The sequence below is a fragment of the Cuculus canorus genome, chromosome 5 (genome assembly GCF_017976375.1).
Source record: "Cuculus canorus isolate bCucCan1 chromosome 5, bCucCan1.pri, whole genome shotgun sequence".
Taxonomy (NCBI): domain Eukaryota; kingdom Metazoa; phylum Chordata; class Aves; order Cuculiformes; family Cuculidae; genus Cuculus; species Cuculus canorus.
Genome location: NC_071405.1, coordinates 49,981,274 through 49,999,853, shown reverse-complemented (window position 1 = coordinate 49,999,853; position 18,580 = coordinate 49,981,274). Strand labels below are relative to the sequence as shown.

At 41.4% G+C, this 18,580-nt stretch overlaps 1 protein-coding gene across 4 annotated transcripts in view; it reads right to left on the bottom strand.

The window, feature by feature from the left end:
• The window catches only part of LTK (leukocyte receptor tyrosine kinase), a 101,921-nt gene that overhangs the window by 8,229 nt on the left and 75,112 nt on the right, over window positions 1-18,580 (bottom strand). For all 4 annotated transcript variants that reach the window (XM_054068793.1, XM_054068796.1, XM_054068795.1 and 1 more), the window contains 15 exons: window positions 17,701-17,878; window positions 17,034-17,184; window positions 16,153-16,284; window positions 15,441-15,597; window positions 14,376-14,558; window positions 13,748-13,846; window positions 13,097-13,249; window positions 12,240-12,350; window positions 11,347-11,533; window positions 10,409-10,499; window positions 7,978-8,042; window positions 6,191-6,320; window positions 3,662-3,759; window positions 924-1,016; window positions 242-343 (listed from right to left, as the gene is read on the bottom strand). In XM_054068793.1, the coding sequence (XP_053924768.1) occupies window positions 242-343; window positions 924-1,016; window positions 3,662-3,759; window positions 6,191-6,320; window positions 7,978-8,042; window positions 10,409-10,499; window positions 11,347-11,533; window positions 12,240-12,350; window positions 13,097-13,249; window positions 13,748-13,846; window positions 14,376-14,558; window positions 15,441-15,597; window positions 16,153-16,284; window positions 17,034-17,184; window positions 17,701-17,878 (1,930 nt within the window). The remainder of the gene's footprint in view (window positions 1-241; window positions 344-923; window positions 1,017-3,661; window positions 3,760-6,190; window positions 6,321-7,977; window positions 8,043-10,408; window positions 10,500-11,346; window positions 11,534-12,239; window positions 12,351-13,096; window positions 13,250-13,747; window positions 13,847-14,375; window positions 14,559-15,440; window positions 15,598-16,152; window positions 16,285-17,033; window positions 17,185-17,700; window positions 17,879-18,580) is intronic.

The following is an 18,580-nucleotide window of genomic DNA, read 5'->3' as shown; positions in this document are numbered from 1 at the left end:
TCGATTGCTTTTATGTGATACTCTATATTTTAGAGATTTTTTGTTACCTCAATTTTCATTAGATTTTAAAATTCTTACTGAGAATTCTTTAGCTGTGCTTCTACTGCATGCAGATGGAAGACTTCTAACATTATTTCTGGGAAATTCTGACATTTTTTTAAGGTTCCTGCTAAGCAGATAAATAGTACATTTCTTGACCCTTATCATTGAGTAGCAGAAGTGATTAAAAGACATTTGTTACCAGGTATCAGTCTTGGAGGTGAAAATGCCCTCTAGAAAAGCTTCTGGTGGCATCCACTTGACAGGAAGCATGGCTCTCCCTCCCTTGCGGTAGTAACTTGCTCTGGGAAAGATAAAATGCATGGAGAACATCACGCAGTCTGAAAGGTCTCAGATAATAGTAAAGATCTTATCACCACAGCAACAGCAGCCGGGGATTGAATGCAGCAATGGGGGCCAAATGAGGAAAAGGAAAAGTCATCAACACAAATAATGCATTCAAGCAATATTTTATACCCTCTTTGCAACTGGGATGGAAACAGAGGATGTTGTAGGTGAACATCTGAAGACATCAGACTTGCTGATGCTTTGCTCAGGGTGCTAATGCAGCAAGTCTTCTTGACATAATAAAAGAAGAATTATGTTGTTGGGGGCTTTTTTAAATTTAAAACCATTTATGGTCAACTAGCTAACAAATTTGCCTATGTTTGGTTTAGTGTCCACACATGTTTGCAGTGTTCCCTGGGATCCAGTCTGGATTAAACACTAGTGTACAGTCTGTTTATTCCAGCCAGTTCATTGGTAGGCAAATTCAGACATGTAATGTATGGTTCCACTACTTCAGATTCCATAACACAGTTCAAATCAGTCAAAATTACACAGATTACAGAGTTGTTCACAGGACTCAAATACCTTTCACTTACCTGTAAATATCCCTGGCCATCCCAAAGTCACCAATTTTGGCTATTCGTCCTGCTCCAGTGCAAGTCAAAAGGCAATTCCTTGCAGCTATATCTCTTAATAAAATAAAAAGAAAATATATTCTAACTCTAAACTCTTAAGTAGCTAAAGAAATAAATAATGAATATTAGACTCAGTGCTGCAAGTCTTGGTTGAGTCATCTTTACATAGATGAGAAGAGTCTTATTAAAAAATAATGCCACCTACATTATGATTTTTATCAACCACAATTCTTAAACTGCAATTACATTATATTTTCTAACCAGTGTTTTCCAAGCACTCCCTCCTCCTATCTCCTTTCACTAAGGCAGAAAACGGGGTCAATGTTAGACTAGGGACAGATCCAACCCCTTTTTCTTCAGACACATTATGAGATTTGTCTTGCTTTACTTTATTTTTAAAGAGTGGCATCTCAGCAGCATCCCCATCAGTTACAGTTGTGATACTATTGGGTAGTCTCAGTAAACTGCTTGAAAAGTCAACATAGGACCAGATTTGTTAAACTGTTGCTTCTGGATATTCCCAGTGGAACCAAGCAAAGCTGCATAGAGGAGCAGCCTTTTGCTGGGTGCAGGTTTAGATTGTGACAAATGGCAGTGATGACTGCTTGGCCAAGACTGAAGGCTTTGTGTTCATTTTAAATAAACGTTCCGAAAAGGAACTAATTAAAAATCCTAGCATTGGGGCGGGAGGGGCCCTGTTGACTGCCAAGAAAAACGAGCTCCTCTAACAACTCATATGTTTCTTCCCACTGCCAGCCTTAAAAAAATACCCCAGGATTTGGATGTCAAGCTCAGCTTTCTCTTCCATCATCAGCTGTGACTCCTAGATGAAAAGATCTGCCCTTCTTTTCTCTCTATGTACCTGCTGGACTCGATGGTTGAACTCGATGATCCAGCAGGTCCTTTCCAACCTGGTGATCCTGTGATTCTTTGATTCTGTGATTCTGTTATATTTAATGATAAACTTTTTCCCTTTCCTATTAACTCTAAGTAATACTGACATCGGTAACAAATATTAATACAGAATCTGAATGAAATTCTTTCTATACTGATGTGCTGAATTGTTGGCTAAAATGAGTCCATTCCTAGGTTGCTTATCCTAGAGATCTAGGCAAACAGTGCAAAAACTGACCCAGAGAGGTTTTTAAAAGTGATGTGCTGCTGTTGAAAGAGTCAGGCACTATTTTCTTCCATTTCTCTCCTGAAATGGAAATTGGCCTTGAAGAATAACAGCTGGACTGTCAGTTTGTTGACATAAATGTTAGAAGCTTTATGTGATAGCTGCTGGGCTCAGTGACGTACGCTAAGAAAAACAGCGAACATCCACCTGTTATAAAAGACTTGGAGAGAAAATTTCTGTTGTGGTTCTAATGGATTTCTTGCAGCACAAACAACAATTGGATAGATCAGGGTAGGTGGAGGCTGATGAAGGCTATTACTATTACCGTAAGGATTTTAAAAAAAATAATGCTGTAGCAATTAACTCTGAAGTTTCCAATTAGAATACTGATCCTCTCATATACTTAAAAGATTCAAAAGCCCAAACTTGCTGTGCACTCCTACTGTTCTTTTTTAATGACAGAAAATTCTAAACCCTTTTTCAAAGGAATTTATTTATTGTTTCAATATAAAGGAGACTGAAAATTGTCTCAGATGCTTTAATCATAAAGCCATAAAATATCCCAATATTACATCTCAATCTCATGGCTTTTTGCTTTGCTTGCTCTTTGCTTCTCTCTGTTTCTCCAGTCTCCACCCACTCTTGCCTAGCTTTGCCTCTTTTGCTCTGTGCAATGTCATGTGTACGGACCCGTGCTTGTGCATGTGGGTGCATCAGTTGTCTACTTGCATAATTCCAGGCTGCACATAGCTTTAGTTAGAGCATGTGTGACCCTCCTGTGTGCAGGCCTCTTCTTTCCTTTACACAAAAGGGCTGAACTCAGCATGGAATTCATACTTGGGAAGGAATTCAGTCGCATGCTATGCCTGGGAACAGTATGAGCTGAAACAGCTCTGAATCAGAAACATAGGAATCCAATATCCAACTAGGGATTTTGAAAGGCTGCCTATAATAACCTTTACCTCTTCTATAATATTCTATTCTTATTTGAAGCTTGCCATATCAACTTTTTTTTCCCTTTACAAAAGAGGAAAAAAGTGTGAACAAACAATAGGCTCCCCAAGACCGCATTGCACGTCAGCTGCTGAGCTGGGAAGAAAGCTTTAGAGGTGTGTTTTTTCTTGTTAGCCCTGTTCTCCCATTCTCAAGGCAGTGGCTCAAATGTTATGGGTTGTCCTCTGCTGATGAGATAGGGAAAACATTAAGTCAAGATAGGGAGATCAGAAAAGAGAGAAATGATACCTTATTGTCTTACAAGCTAACAGAGTGACACTACCATCTAGTGGACTACAGGGCTAATCTCAAATGTGTCTACGCTGAAGGCACTTGAAAATCAACACTTGAAAACATTCACTGCGAACAGAAGATTCCCTTCTCCCCAGCAGTGCAAAGAGCACTGCAGAGCCTAACTCATACCAAAACCAGTAAGACCAGCCAGGACATTTAAGGACAGGCCTGTACTGGTAGAGGAAATCTCTGTTTTCCCCCTGGAGATTAGTGTTGTCTAATACATTGCAAATATAAACTGTGTGAGCTTCATGCAGCTTGATACAGATCAAAAGGAACTGTTTCTCCTCACCTGTGGATGAAATGATTCTCTTCAAGGTATTTACAGCCGCAGGCAATATCCCTAGCTATGTTCAGCAGGTCCTGCATTGTTAGCATGGATGGTTGATTCTGGAGAAGGACACAGAAAATGGTTAAGGGAAGAAGTGGAGTAGGACTATGTAGTTCAGGCAGGGGATAATCAGAGAGGCAGAAGAAGGGAAAGGGAGAGACACACAAACGGGGTGCAGCAGATCAGAGTAAAGAGTCGGAAAATGAGTAAACTCTTGTTAAAGCCAAAAAACTTACAGAAGATTTCACTTCTCCTGAGCACAGTGCATGAGTGCAAGCTGCAAGAGATTTATGGCTGGTCTGAATAGCCTAGTAAAGGGAGTGAGAGAGAACTATTTCCTACTGGTGTTGGACTTTGTGAAATCAAAAGGCAAGCAGATATAAAAGGTGAAGTGGGAGACAAAAAAATCCCCACCTATTAAAGAGTGAATTAATAAATTATCAACTGAAATAAGCACATTAATTCAGACAGAGAACAAAGATGCACATCTCTGCACCAGCAGTCAGCATTCATCAACTTATCCGTTCTTGTGGAAGGACAGATATTACCCTCAGGAGCAGTATGCAAACAAAGGATCCTTTACAACAGGACTCTGGGACTGGTATTAGCCCTTCACTATCCACACTTCCCTAACTGAGAACAACGAAGAAGTCTTTCTCCAGCAGTCCTGCTTATTTTCATCCCATCATTTATCTCCCCATATGGAAATTTCCTTGGTGTTTCTCCAGGAACTTCTGTATTGTTTTTGGGAAGGGCAGGCAGCAATTACTACACTGCTTAATAAAAGTCTGGGAGATACCAAGTAAATTATTCTTTTTAAGGCTGATTTTGTTTCTGGATGCTGTTATCACTGTAATTTCTCATGCTCAAACCATGTAACACACTAAAGCTATTAAGCACTATTTTTATTGGCTAGGCAAATTACTGTAAAAATGCTCTTTGACATTTGCAAGGGAGAATTATTATACTTAAAAGTAGGCATTTCTGAAGAGGAAATGAAGAGCAAGGAACCACAGACTTCCAGACTTTATCCCTGCTCTGGGATCCCTCTGTCAGAACACTGTGATGAGAGGGCAGGCAGAGAGAGCTGAGGTTGTTTAGCCTAGGGAAGAGAAGGCTCCAGGGAGACCTTATAGCAGCCTTCCAGTACTTAAAAGGGGGCCTACAGAAAAGACAGGGAGGGGCTCTATCAGGGAGTGCAGGGCAGGGATGAGGGGTAGTGGCTTTGAGCCGAAAGAGGGAAGATTTAGACTATATATTAGGAAGAATTTTTTTTTACTGTGAGGTAGTGAGGCACTGGAACAGACTGTCAAGAGAAAATGTGGATGCCTCATCCCTGGAGGTGTTCAAGGTCAGGCTTATTGGAGCTTTGAGCAAGTCGACTCAGTGGAAGGTGTCCCTGCCCATGGCATAGGGGTTGGAAATAGATGATTGTTTAAGTCCCTTCCAACCCAAACATTCTATGATTCTATGCATTTTCTCTGCAGCCAAGGAAACTTGTTGTGAAATACATTAACAATGGGGCTGGGACTGTTTTCAGAAATGGTGTATGTGGACATTTTCTTTAACACTAAGGGGACTTCAACTATTGCATTTGCGATCTGTTAGCTTACCAGTTAACATAGCAGCAGGTTTGTTTCCACATGATATTTAGAAAATATCTGTTTTTTACATTACAATTATACATACTATTAAAATAAGATTATTTATTATTCTCTGCTGCCCACAAACTTTATCTACTCACAGAAATTGTACCGATGCCAAAAATACGAGAAAGAGGTTAAACTTGATCTTTTAACAACATGTTAATACCAGCATAGGAGTATACACACACATGAAGCTGTATTATCGTAAGTATTTGTGGGGGTGGGGAGGAGAAGCTGTGCCAACTACATCACGTAGTGTAGGAGTACAGGAGGCAGCAGTCAACCTTGTCCTGCGCCATATGCTGCCAGTACAGGCACCTCAATACAACAAGAAAGATCATAGAATCATGCCTAACTCTTCTTTGTATTTAAGTCCTTGCCACAGTGCTACATGCAGGCTCGTCTCTTCAACAATAAATTTGTGCATTTCCATATGGTACTGATGCACATCTGCTGAGGACCTAGTCCTACAAATTCCTATGACTGAATATCAGTATTATAACTTCATCTCTTCACATACCATCACAGTGCACAGAAAACAAGGCAGATGTTGAGGAAAGAAAGCCCTTTAATCTGCAGCCCACTTGATAGAGAACTCTGGAATGGTGGGACAGGATTTTACTCTTTCCTCCTCAGTCACTAATAGACTACAGTTCTTGCACTGTTTTCATTTTCTCTCACTGACATCTGCTTACACCAAGGAAGCATACTTATGTATCCACAAGTGAGTAGGAGCCATATACACAGCCCTGCTTGGCTTCAGTGACTTTATCCAATTCATAAAAAAATAACAAAAGCAGTTGTACTAAAATCAACCACAAGCCTAGCAGGGAAGTTAACTCACCACCCTGGGTCGATTCTGCCGAAGAAAGCTCTTCATATCTCCTCCAGCCATGAGCTCAAGCAGAATGAAGCGAGGCAGCCTCTGCAGGCTAACACCAATGCACTGCACAATGTTTTGGTGATTGAACTTGCTGAAAGAAAAGATCACAGCAACATGGAAGAGAAAGACTGCGTTAGTATCTGGCCAACATCCATCACACCCACTGTGCCTTGCGCTTTGGCAAGCTGGATTGAAGCTAATCCTGATGCAGTGCAAGTGACCAAACAAATTCCTACTCCAGCCATTTCAAAATGCCTCTTTGATTATGACACTCCCAAGAACAGGGTTATGCTTGGCTTTGCATGTGAAAAGCTTTCAACAGAAGGTATGAAAAGCTGAAAGTAAAGCAGAGCCTTCTGTTTGTGAAAAGAGAATTTAATCAACACACTGACTGAAAGATGGGAGTAACATGAGAGGGAAAAGAGAGCTAAATACTTAAACAATGCAAATATTATTGGAATTTGTGAAACAAAATCCTGACTGGTGGGGATTTATCTTCAGCATTGGTTATTTTAAATAAACTGCTGTTTGATGGACTCTGTTCAGTATCTAGTCTGATAAAGACACTCAGCTAATAGCTACTGAAGCAGCTGCTTGTGTGATGGCTTTCTGCCTCTTACAAAAGAAAGCTGAGATTGTCAAGAAGCTCATTAAGACTCAGTCATTAGAAAGCAGCATCTTCCCTTGGATAGTGATTACCTGGATAACACAGGAACTAAAAATGGAAATGAAGCTGGGGAAGAGAAAAAGTCATATTTTACTAAGTTGAACAAAGCACCTTGTAATTGATTGAAATTGCTCTTTAAAAACATATATCAAGTGTTACCACCTGTTCAGCTGCCAAATGCAGCTTGCAGACTTTAAGAAGTGGCACTATGTCATGAATTTCATGCTTTAATAGCAGAAAAACAACACCTAGGTATGAGCCAGGCCAGACAATAAGAAGAAGAACTTCACATTGCAGAAATTAAAAATGCATAAATTCTGATCACTTACAATAAACCCTGATTATACTTTTTTTTTAAAGTAATCCTTGACTTTACTATTGTTTTTAAGTTATGGGTTAGGCTTAATGAAGTAAATTCCAAGCCTAGAACACTTAAAAATACAACTGGTAATAGGAATGGCTGGCTGTTATCTTTTCCTGGCAGGTTTCATAGATCTCACGGTCCCTGTCAGAAGGTCACGAAGATGAGACATTATAAGGGTTCTGTCAAGCCTGCAAAGACATCAAAAGCCAGAACACATCTAAAGGAAGTGGCCACACTGGGAGAAAGGCTGTGTTCCTTTTGCAAAACCTACACACAAACAGACCATGTTCACTACCTTGTCCCTGCATAGGCTTCAGTGTCTCATTCATTTTTGTGCAAAGGAAGTGTAAAATCCCAGGACCTTTGCTGCAAAGAGCACTTATAGCAAACAGTTCTACAGACAGAAAAAGCAAAAAGGCTGTATGCATCCCTAGCTACTGACTGAAAGCCACAATTCTCTTCCCCATCCCACTGCTGTGTGGGGCTGAGTTGCCTACTGGCATTAAATCACAACAGATGTGCAACAAAAGAACCTCAGTTACCTTGTTTGAGATGAAGAAGTAGCTAAAACCAATCCTTTGCTACTTAAAATGCCATCTGGTGAAAAATAAGGCTGGATTTCTTTTCCAAACCCAAGCAAGTGGATTAATAATTCTTATTACCTGCATTACTCTTCTTCCACCTGCCCACCATCAGCATAAAAATCTGAAATGATACCTGATAATCAAAGCTTCCATCAGAAAATCCATCTCATCCTGCTCAGAGCAGACTTCTGGCAGCGTCTGTGGAGAAGTAAAGACAGTGAAGACCATCCCACCAAAGAACTGAGAACATTTAGGTGACCACCAAAGGAAAAAAGATCCAACCAAAACAAAGCAAGAAAATAATGAGCATATAAATGTGGATGAATTTAGGAATCTACCAGGAGGGGCTCATTTTTTTCAGTGCCCAGTTTATTGGACTGCATATGACCCACTTGGTAGTGAAAGTTAGACCAAGAAACCAGTGAACTACTTGGAGATTTTTGGTACATCTTTAACTATACACAGTGTTCTGCAGCAAAATTGCTTCAGATACACATCAAGAAAGGCATTAGGTGCGGATTTACAGACCTAGTAAGCACTTTAAAGTGACAGGTGGGACACATACAGTCACATGATTTAAATAATAATGTCATGTGGTCTTATAGCTTTCTCCTCTTGCCAAGAGATTTGGACAGCATCTACCACTTACAAACATGAACTGAGGGTGCAGATAGCAGTAGGAACAGAGTCTGTTACCGTGCCCACTGTTTTAACATTATGGGATGGTATGGCTACAGCTGTGTGTAATGCCTGCTGCCAAACTGTCTGCAGAGAGGTGGGACATTCACTGCTCAGTGGTTGAGGCTGGCATGGAAACAGGTCTTGTCATCACTAGTATGGGCTACAGAAGACAGGGTTGCATTTTGCTATATCAGATAAGCAATTGCTTCATGCAGGACAGTGCAGACAATCTACTAAATTGGTGGAATACCCACCAGCAATACATGAAGTATGTTGCATATAAGATTGTGTAATTTGTCCCAAGTGTGCACCTGCTTCTTCTGCAAAGTCAGATCAGGGCTGATATGCCCTATCATGAAACAAGCTGAGCGTGGTCATAGCTTGGGCCCCATGGCTACTCTACCAGTTTCAAGCCATGGAGAAGAGCACCTTTTTGGTGATGCTCAGGGTGTCACTTTACAGCAAACTGGATGAACAAGTGGGCAGGTGGGCAGACAGAGCCCTAAAAAGCAGACATAATTGCTGAGACTTTCAAAACTTGTGACATCAATCATCACAACTGAACAACATGCCAACCTACTTCTGTTTGCCACTGTGCTGTAGTGTTTCCTCCAGTCTGGACAGTGAAACTGTGTTCAGCAGTTATAACTGTATTAACACACATCTGTTCAGTGGCAAAGGGAAGTTCACAACAAAATGTCATAACACATGATTCTGTCATGTTTTTTTTCTTTTAAAGAGGGTTTTGAAAGACTGGATGAATAACAATAGAACTTATTTTTATTAATGGAATCTACGTTTTGAGTTGAACTCATAGAAGTAGATTTGGTTCATTGAGTCACAAGCTTATAACAGAACAAAAGCAGATTATGAGCATTCTTAACTTCAGGGCTGAGTAACTTACAAATCCTGAGGCAACAGCAGTAATTTCACAGAAAACTAGCTGTTATCTCTTGCCATTAATAAGACAGAAATCAGCATGATATCACCATATACATTCAGAGCAGAATATTTAACTGCGTAATACTAAAAGACTACCTGAAAGTTTCACATATGGTAGACAAACACTACTGTCTGTATAAAGGAACTGTGACTGAGAAACGACACAAATTTTGAAGTAAGGTAATGTCATGTAAAAAACTAAGAAAGCACTCAAAAGCCACTGGAATGTTGAAGTAATAATATATACACATTACTATAAACACTTAGTGCTTGCAGTCACATAAATGCTTCATACTAATATTTTCCAAGGCTTTCTTTTCTTTACAAAAGATTTATAAATCTTCTTCTAGTCCACAATGCCCCCAAAATGTCTGTTTGTTGCTCTCTTTTTCCCTTAAGTTTCTTTTTTTGTTGGCTACTCAGATCTATAAATCATTGAGGCAGAAAAGCCATTGTAGCATATTCTCCACTGGGGTGAACTGATAGTTTTGTGTCAATTTCAAGGGAGATATATTCATTTATGTTGACAGGGATTTGCTATTTTGTTTTTATCTAGTTGTATTATGCAGTTTCCAGGTGACTAATTCACACAACCTCCCATCTAAGGGCAATGTTTCTATCTCCCTTACCATCAGGAGAGGAGCCCACAAAAGAGACTGATTACCCTTTTTATTTGCTTGATTCTCCTCCTGCCTAGATCACAACTTACAGCCATCAGGCAAGCAGCAAACAAGACAGATGCTTTAATTTCAACCTGCTGCTACTGCCACACAGCTCAAAAATCAAAGTTTATAATTCCTGGATGCAGCACTGTGTGGGAACCTGCATTGCACACATCACATTATGCATGCGATAAACATGAATCTCCAATTGGAACAGTAGTAAGATAATATGGCTCTTCTGGGTAATTATTGTTGTATAAGGAATTTGTGGGTACTGACCTTGATAGCCACTTGAAAAGGGCTGGGATCCCCTGCAATGCCGACCACAGTTCCTTCATAAACCTCACCAAATGCACCATGTCCTAGGGCCCTGGAAGAAAAAAAGGGAGAACAGATGTTACTATGCCCCTGAATCCAGCATTGGCTGAGCTCTTCATCCAGCCCTAGAATAGTAATAAAACCTTCTGTAAGAAATAAAATCAACAACAGTTTTATTTTCATCCCAAAGCTCCTGAAAATAACTTCCCAGTATTTTCTGTCATGTTGCTAAAGCAGGGAGGTTTGATCCTTAATGGTTCTGAATAAAGAAAGCAGTCTGCTCAATCCTAGGGCCCTATCACCAATGGCAAATCAACAATATGCAAGTACGGCAATAGCAGGGCAAGAAAGAACCGGAAAATAACAGAATAAGGTAGCTGCAACATGATGTCTTCAGCAGATGGTGTAAGACAGCACGTGAGAATGATCAACTTTTTCCTTCTAGAGTTTACATAATTTTGATCAATACCATCTGGATGATATGGAGCCAAAGAGCAACCTAGCGTGTATTTCCTCGTGACAGGAAATTTCCTTGTGACAGGGAATGCTGAAGAAGAAATAGTGCTATAGATTTTTCAGGTGGCAAGAGTAATCCAGGACATCATATAAATACCCTAAGTTCTGTGTCGGAACATGGGACAGGAGACTTATGAACTTATACGTCTGCTTGATAACTTTATAAAATCAAAATATATTAGAAAACATAATAGGTGTCACATTTGTCGTATTTTGTCTGGCTTGGACTAGGTGCTTTCTAGTTAGTCAGGCAGATGTCCCTCATTTTCTTGTCCTTCACACCTGATAATGAGTAAAACAAACACGTGAGCCCTACCTCTGCCTTTGCCTCAGGCTGCCTTTCCTCTCCTGTGCCAGAGAGCAATTCCTGCAGCAAGTCTTACCGAAGCAGAGAGATGTTCTTCCGTGGGATCTCCTTCAGCTCACTCAGAGCAGCAGCCTTCCCTGCAAAGCAGTAGTTGGGGTTGTAATCTGTCATGATGGCTGATGTGCGGATTTTGCTCAGTTTATATTCTGGGCTCTGCAGTCGTGCTCTGGCTCCTTCCAGCTGCTGCTTCTTAAGGTGATAAACTAGGGGTGGGGAGACAAATAAAAATGCCCAAACAAGATGAACACCTAGAGAGAAAAGACAATGCTAGCCACATAGAACAGAAAGAAACCTTAAGTTAAGTGCTCAAGAAGTACCACCCCGGGATCAGGCTTTTCTCTGTGCTTTCTATCAAGACTGGATATGCAAGCAGTCTTATTCCTGCAGAGTCTTAAATCACACGGCAGCAGCTTAGGTTTCCTCTGCTGCTTTGTACATCAGCTGAGGAAAAGGCTGCTCCACAAGACACCTTGCTGGCATTGAGTTCCAAAAAGCAAACCATCTCCTTGAATTAAGTATATGTTTGAGCACAGACTGACTTCAGCCTACATAGCAGTGGCTGCTGAAGAAATGCCTACTAACAGAGTTTCCCAAGCTCCCAAGCGCTTTCCACTGTAGCAAATACCAGGACAGAGCAGTCCTCATTCATCAGGACTACACTTGTGCCTAACTGGGGGAGGGGAGAAGTTAATCACAGAATTGTTTAGGGTGGAAAAGACCTTTAAGATCATTGAGTCCAACCATAAATCATTACATCATTTCTTTCTCCCTGTCCCTCTGATTCACTTGGGATACCACAACACTCTGGCTCCAAGTATTAAAAGCAGTAGGCATGTAGTTGAGTGGTCTCCTTTTGTCTAATTTAACTGGGAAAAGCCAAGTGCAATGGGGATAAGGACTGTTTCTTACTGATAGATAGGCTGCCACAAGTAAGGATCATTCCAAGCACCACAATCACAGCCACCACAGCTAGGAGGAGTGGAAGAGGCAGGTGTCCCTCTGGGATAGGACCCTGGAGCACTGGTAAAGAAAAATAGAGGTGTATTAATCGGGAAACAACCAGAACTGTTGTAAAGCATCCCTCAGAATGTTGCTCGTGTTTCAGAAAAAATACAGAGATTATGGCCAGATCATTTTATAAAATGACAGCAAATCCCTCTATGGCTCTGGAGGTTGAAAAAAAATTCCTATATCATTTTAAAAACATAGTGAAGATAAAAAACTAACTGATAAAAGACAGGTTTCTTATCCATTCTTCTGTTTTTTATAAATGGGTAACATCACTGCTCATAAGTTGAAACTCTCTACAGTCTTGATGCTTTGCAGTTACAGGAGACTGTGTCAGGAAATAACAGTGAATACCAGGCATCAGCTGAACAGGTACAGCAGGAAACTGCTGTGGAAGGAAGTAATTTGTGGCTTAAATAAGTCAGCAGTAGGTAGTATGTTGTACCGGAGAGGTATTTATGCTTAAATACCAGATACACTGTGCCCCTTCAGGAAATTTACAGTGTCTCTTTACAGATATTTTACCTTCTACTTAACCCAGACCCGAATGTGGGAGATGGTGACAGAGATGCAGCTCAGCGTGTAAGGAAAGCACATCAGGAATTTTCAGTCAGATGTTTGACTGATACTTCTCTTAACACCGTGTTCGCTGGAGCCACTAGCTGTAACTTGGGGAACTAACCATCAAAAAAGAGAGGAGGAGAGAAAATACAAAGAATACAGAGGCCATCCAATGAGGCTAAAACTTCCCATCTTACCAGTGCAGGTGACATTGTCATTGGCTAGCACAGCCCCCATCTCACACTGGCAGACTGGTAAGTTGGTATCAGGGTCCCTCTTACAGTTGTCCGAGTGGCAGTGGCTGCAGTTAAGATAGATCTGAATCTCCACCTCACCATGACTCTCCATCGCTGAACAAGAAATTAGACACAATAGGTGGGCTTAGTTCAGTTTTTCCTATCTTGTTCCTGCAAGGAAATAAAAGCCCAAAACCCAGGAGGCACCTACAACTTCTCTCCTCTGCAGGACAGCAGACAGTCCAACACAGTGTAGACATGCCAGAAACCTGATGGGAACCAGGAGGGAAGAAGGTATTGGGTCCCTCAAGGAAACAGAGAGGTCTTGAAGTGAATTGACCTGGAACTGTCCGGGACTGAGGATATGCAGTTGAACATGGTGACTTGTTGTCTGTTCTGGCTTAGAGACTGAGAGGAAAAGGTCCCAGACCACTACAGAAATATTTAAACAAATTACCACAGCTAAAGATCTGGCCTGCAGAATGAAACATCCCTGAATGAAAAGCATAAAAAGCAAATACTGGAGGAGAGGGACCAGGAAAAAGGAAAAAAGAGAGGAAGAAGGAATAAGGAACAAGAAAAGAACTAAGAGGCATAAGGATTATATTGTACCTGCCAGGGGATGCAAGAAGATCTCTCCAATGGGGTTCACAAAGGAGATGCCATCTTGCCCATCAGCTGTGATATCATCATTATCAGAGGCATGCCCCCCTGCAGAAAGAAGACTATGGTTAGCCGATCCATGCAGCAAAAAAACATGATGCCTCTGAAACATTGCACTCACTTCTGGTTCTTTTCACCTGTGGTCACTCTGTGATGTCTCCAGTGACATTCATATGTATAATGTCCTTAATGCATAAATGCTAACTTAACCCAACAAGTTCCAAGTTTACTGAAGTGATTGATTCCAATCTAGGTTTCTTAGTTCAGCAAGGTAAAAATATATTTGTTTTAAACAAACAAAAGAAACAGAACATTTTTCCTGGGCAACTTGGGAATGAAGAGGTGATTCAGCATACCTTCTGAATACTAAATCACGTAGGAACACTTCTATAACCTTGATCTCCTCAATTAAAGAGAGATGGTGGAGAGCAGGGTGGGTTTCATTCTGCTCAGCTTGACGTATCTGTAAATCACCTTCTGCAGCAGTGTACCTCTGCAATAAGAGCTCTGGCCCTCAACTGCAGGTGCTCTGAAGGTAAAAAATTAGACACCATGACTATTCCTCCAGCAGACTTACCTCTGTAGCCTCCACCTCCTCCACCAGAAGTACAAGCTCCTCCTCCCCCACCGAAGCCACCGGAGGTGGACCACTGTAACTTGACTAGTGCCTGGGGACAAGCTTGACCGCCTTCCCCACCTTCCATAAGGGACTTCCCAGCCTGAGGAAGCACACTCTTATCTTGCCAGCCACCACCTCCACCTTCAGTCAGAGAGGGAGAGAACAAAATATGAACAGGTGAGGGAAGCACAAGCAAATGAATGTAGGAGAGTTACTGTAGAGAGACAGAGATTGTCCCTTATCAATTTCTCAAGTGCTTGGATTCAAGTTAGCTCGTTCTTTAAGGTTAAGAGAACATACAGACAAGCTCCTTGCTACCATGGATAACGTCAAATCTAATGCACAGCCTGTGGTACGTGCTCTGCATAACCTGCATGTTAACACCTATTTCTAGTGGGATTAGGGAATTAAGAAGCCCACCACTTCCCTTTCAGATAACAGGTTAGAGCTTTAAGCCATGTGAGATGCTGCGTTCTGTGGGAAAATTAAAAAAAAAAATTGGACTTCCTTATCTCCCCCTAGTGGTCCCTCTGTGAGAATATCACAGGAGCAGATGGAAAATCATACGGCTTTCTGTCTCTTAGGAATGGATTCTAGGCACAGCTGTTATAAGATTATAAATAAGCTTCCATTTATGGTGCAACTCCCATAATATAATTCTTGTTGTTAGGGCTTCAGAGGAGTAACAGTAAAACAGTGGTCTCTTCAAAGGCTATTGTTACAGTGTGGAGGAGTGGGCTCCATCCCCAGAAAATCATTTTCACTCAGTCCACTAAGTCTCACTTCATAGAAGAGAAAAGTCCTCCTATGGAGGACACTACTGGAGCACTCATCATCTGCCCTATGTATTCTTTGTTATCTGGTGACACACCACACAAGAAGAAATCCTTTATAGTTGTTTCTAACAACTACTGCCACCAACAAAATCCAAGAGATCAAAAAGAGCCCCTCACTTCATACCTACAGGATAATGCATGTAATTCAGCCAGCTGATTCAGACCTTGTGTGGTTCTAGTGTCTCACCTGCTGCCCCAGTCCTTCCACTGACTCCAGGTACTGCAGTGCTGTTCTCAAACTGCTCCAAGGGTACATCATCCAGGGAGCTGTCCTGAGCCTTTAGGTAGGCTTTTCCTCCTCCTCCTGCTGCGATGAGCAAAGGTTCGAAAATCCCATCCTTCTGCTGGAAAACCCCCCATCAAACATCAGAAAAACTTCACATCCCTTAGATATGTAAACTCACAATAAATTCATTGCAAAGTATGAAAACATCCCAAAGAAGAGTAGCCTGAGGCCAGGGAAATGCTACTAATTGATTCCTAACTGCATTACAAAAATGTTTTACACAGTATTTCTGTGTACCAAAAATAACTGTTTAACCGAACACTAGGGTTTTCTTTTATTGGTAGGACTGCTGCCAGTATTAAAGAGGGATCCTGGTATGATTCCCAGACCTCGTCTGTCAAGAACTGAGGAACCAGTGCAGCTAGCTTAGTGACAGTGACAAGTATGATCAAGGATATAAACAGAGATGAAGAATTTAAATTAAAAAGACAAAAAAAAAAGAAAGAGACAAAAGGATAGTGAGGGAGACAGAGAGGGAGGGAGGGAAGGAGAGGAAAGGGACACTTGTTTTTCATCACCTTTTCGTAAGAACTATCGTAAGCCATGATTGACAGTGAAAGCTAGTTGCTCTGCTGGATACTGCTCAGGCAGGATGCAAAGAGGAAAAGCTTACTCTAAAGATGTACGTTGCACCTCCTCCACCGCCACCTCCTCCAGCACAGTCCTTTAGGTCCTTTTTTTTTTTGTAGTCTTCTTCAATGAGAGATGACTCCCCTAAGCAGACCTTCTGGGTTTCAGGATTGCCCTGAAAGGAGACAAGAGAGGCACTCAGACACCAGCAAAGTTCAGCTCTTTGGACCTCAATATAACAACATTGTGTTTTTTGTGATGTATATCAGGCATATATAAATCAGCATATACATTAACTTTGTGGAAAGTGAACTTCTAATTGGGCCTAGTGTTAGAGGACACATATAAAAGCATTTGTGTCATCAGTTTCTATTCTGAGTGGGTTTTTTCATCACAAATGCCTATTCCAAAGGCCACTGCAGTCAGTGGGAAGTTTCCCACTGGTTTTGATAGGCTTTGGATTCTGACCAGGTCTCTAAGCATACAGATTAAAGCAGTGCAGCCTCACAACTGCTGGATGCTGCCATAAATAACAGTGAATCATCTGAAATCCTAGCAGACAGAAAGAATCCTAGGCTGTGGAAAAAGAGAGGGAGCACTGTTGCCTACAAGCTCCCTGCCTAAAATAAGCAGACGAAGGCTGATAAAGAATTTGTTTTTAACACCAGGAGCTTAAAGCAAAGTTCCCAAGGGCATCATATTTTTTTTTTGCGTTTTTGGATTGTTTTTCTTTTCAGAGTTCTTTAGATTTATTTTTGAGATTCTTTCTAACTTGATTTATTGGTTCTTCCCAATCTCCTGACTAGATTTCATTGCTGGATCCTGAGATTTCTATCTTTCACCTCCAAACCCCAAGCTACCCACTGAATCTCACTGAATCATAACTGCAAAGTCTCTGCCCACATGTTCTTGTGCAGCCCTCACCCCAGGGCAGGCATCCTCCCCCTGCTGCCCTACTAAGATGTACAGCAGCTCATCCTTCTCCAGCTGGAAGGTGGCCGAGATGAAGACTCCATGTGACCTCTTATTGTGGTTTTTGGCTCCCTTCCCTCCAGCTGCCCCATAGGCAGAAATCCTGGAAGAAGAAGGGAACAATTAAAGAGACAAATCTCACACTTCTCATCCCCAAAGCAATTCCTTCTGCAAGCTCTCCCCAGCCTGTGTGCCCAAATAGACATTGCTTCAGAACAGGCTTCCCTGCTGCAGCATCTCATGGTTATTTACTTGTCTGAGACCCTTGTAGATAAGGCTGCTCATCGTGCTGCAGCACTGGAGACAGAGAATTCAGAAGCAAACAACATGAGCTGGTATAGCCAAATATAGAAGACGAAGGCTTTGGGACTGAAATGATGGCAACACTTGAGTGCATATCCACAGTCACTCCAGTTCTGATCTCTTCTAAGCCACCAACCCACCCTTCCAAGCTTTGCAGTAGATCAGACAGATCCTTAAAGCTACCACTCCTATTTCTCTCTCACTTCACTGCCCCCTCCACTCACTCACTACAGACAATCCCACACTTACACTTGCTGAAACTCCACAAACAAAAAGTAATTAAAGGTGGCTGTCTCCAGCACACACTAATACTCACCTGTACTGATTTGTAGCTGGTACTCTCCAGACTTGCACTCCCCGGAGCCTGCCTTCCCTCTCCACAGTCACTGACACATTGGTGTTCTTATAGGCACTGTCACATTGAGCTTGAGTTGGCCCATGTGGACCACTGGCACCACATGTTGTGAACCACCAGAGAACAACAGATGTGTCCCCTGTGACCAAACCAGCAAGAGTTGGAGAAGATGTGACCTTTTTTTCCTCAGGCATGTGCAATAACTCACAGAACTATATAACCAAAGAGCAAGTATCACTGAAACAAACAACTGTTCCCATTGATAGCTTTCCTTAATGACCCTTTGATGACAAAATTCACATTATCATTATTCACAAAGAACACCACTGATCTTTATATGAAAATGCGATCAAGAGAAAGACCATGTTGTGGCTGTATATACTATCTACAGGGATGTAAAACTCAATATGTTGATTTGCTCACATCATCGTTATAATCATACAAAAAATACTTAAACTGGCATTTACAACGTTGAAGACTTGAAAGCCAGTACACGCTGAAGTTTTATTTATCTGCTCAACTTTAATGCAACTCACTCTGTATTACAATACAATTGACTGAGCTATCACCCTTAATTATATGACTGCAGAGTACTTATATTATCCCAACTTTATTCTAGCCACAGCACAATGACTGGTCTGTATAGAGTCACTATCTGCCTTTTTCTCCTCTCAGTTTATTTTGTGCACACTATTTAATAAATCATGGACTGCAGATAAACCCCATCGATTTGAGGGGGAAGGAGGAAGACTTCTGAGGAGAGGTTTATCCAAGTGTCTCACAGACATTATCAATGACAGTATGAAGCAAAGAAATATTATTGAACTTTCCAGATGAGAAC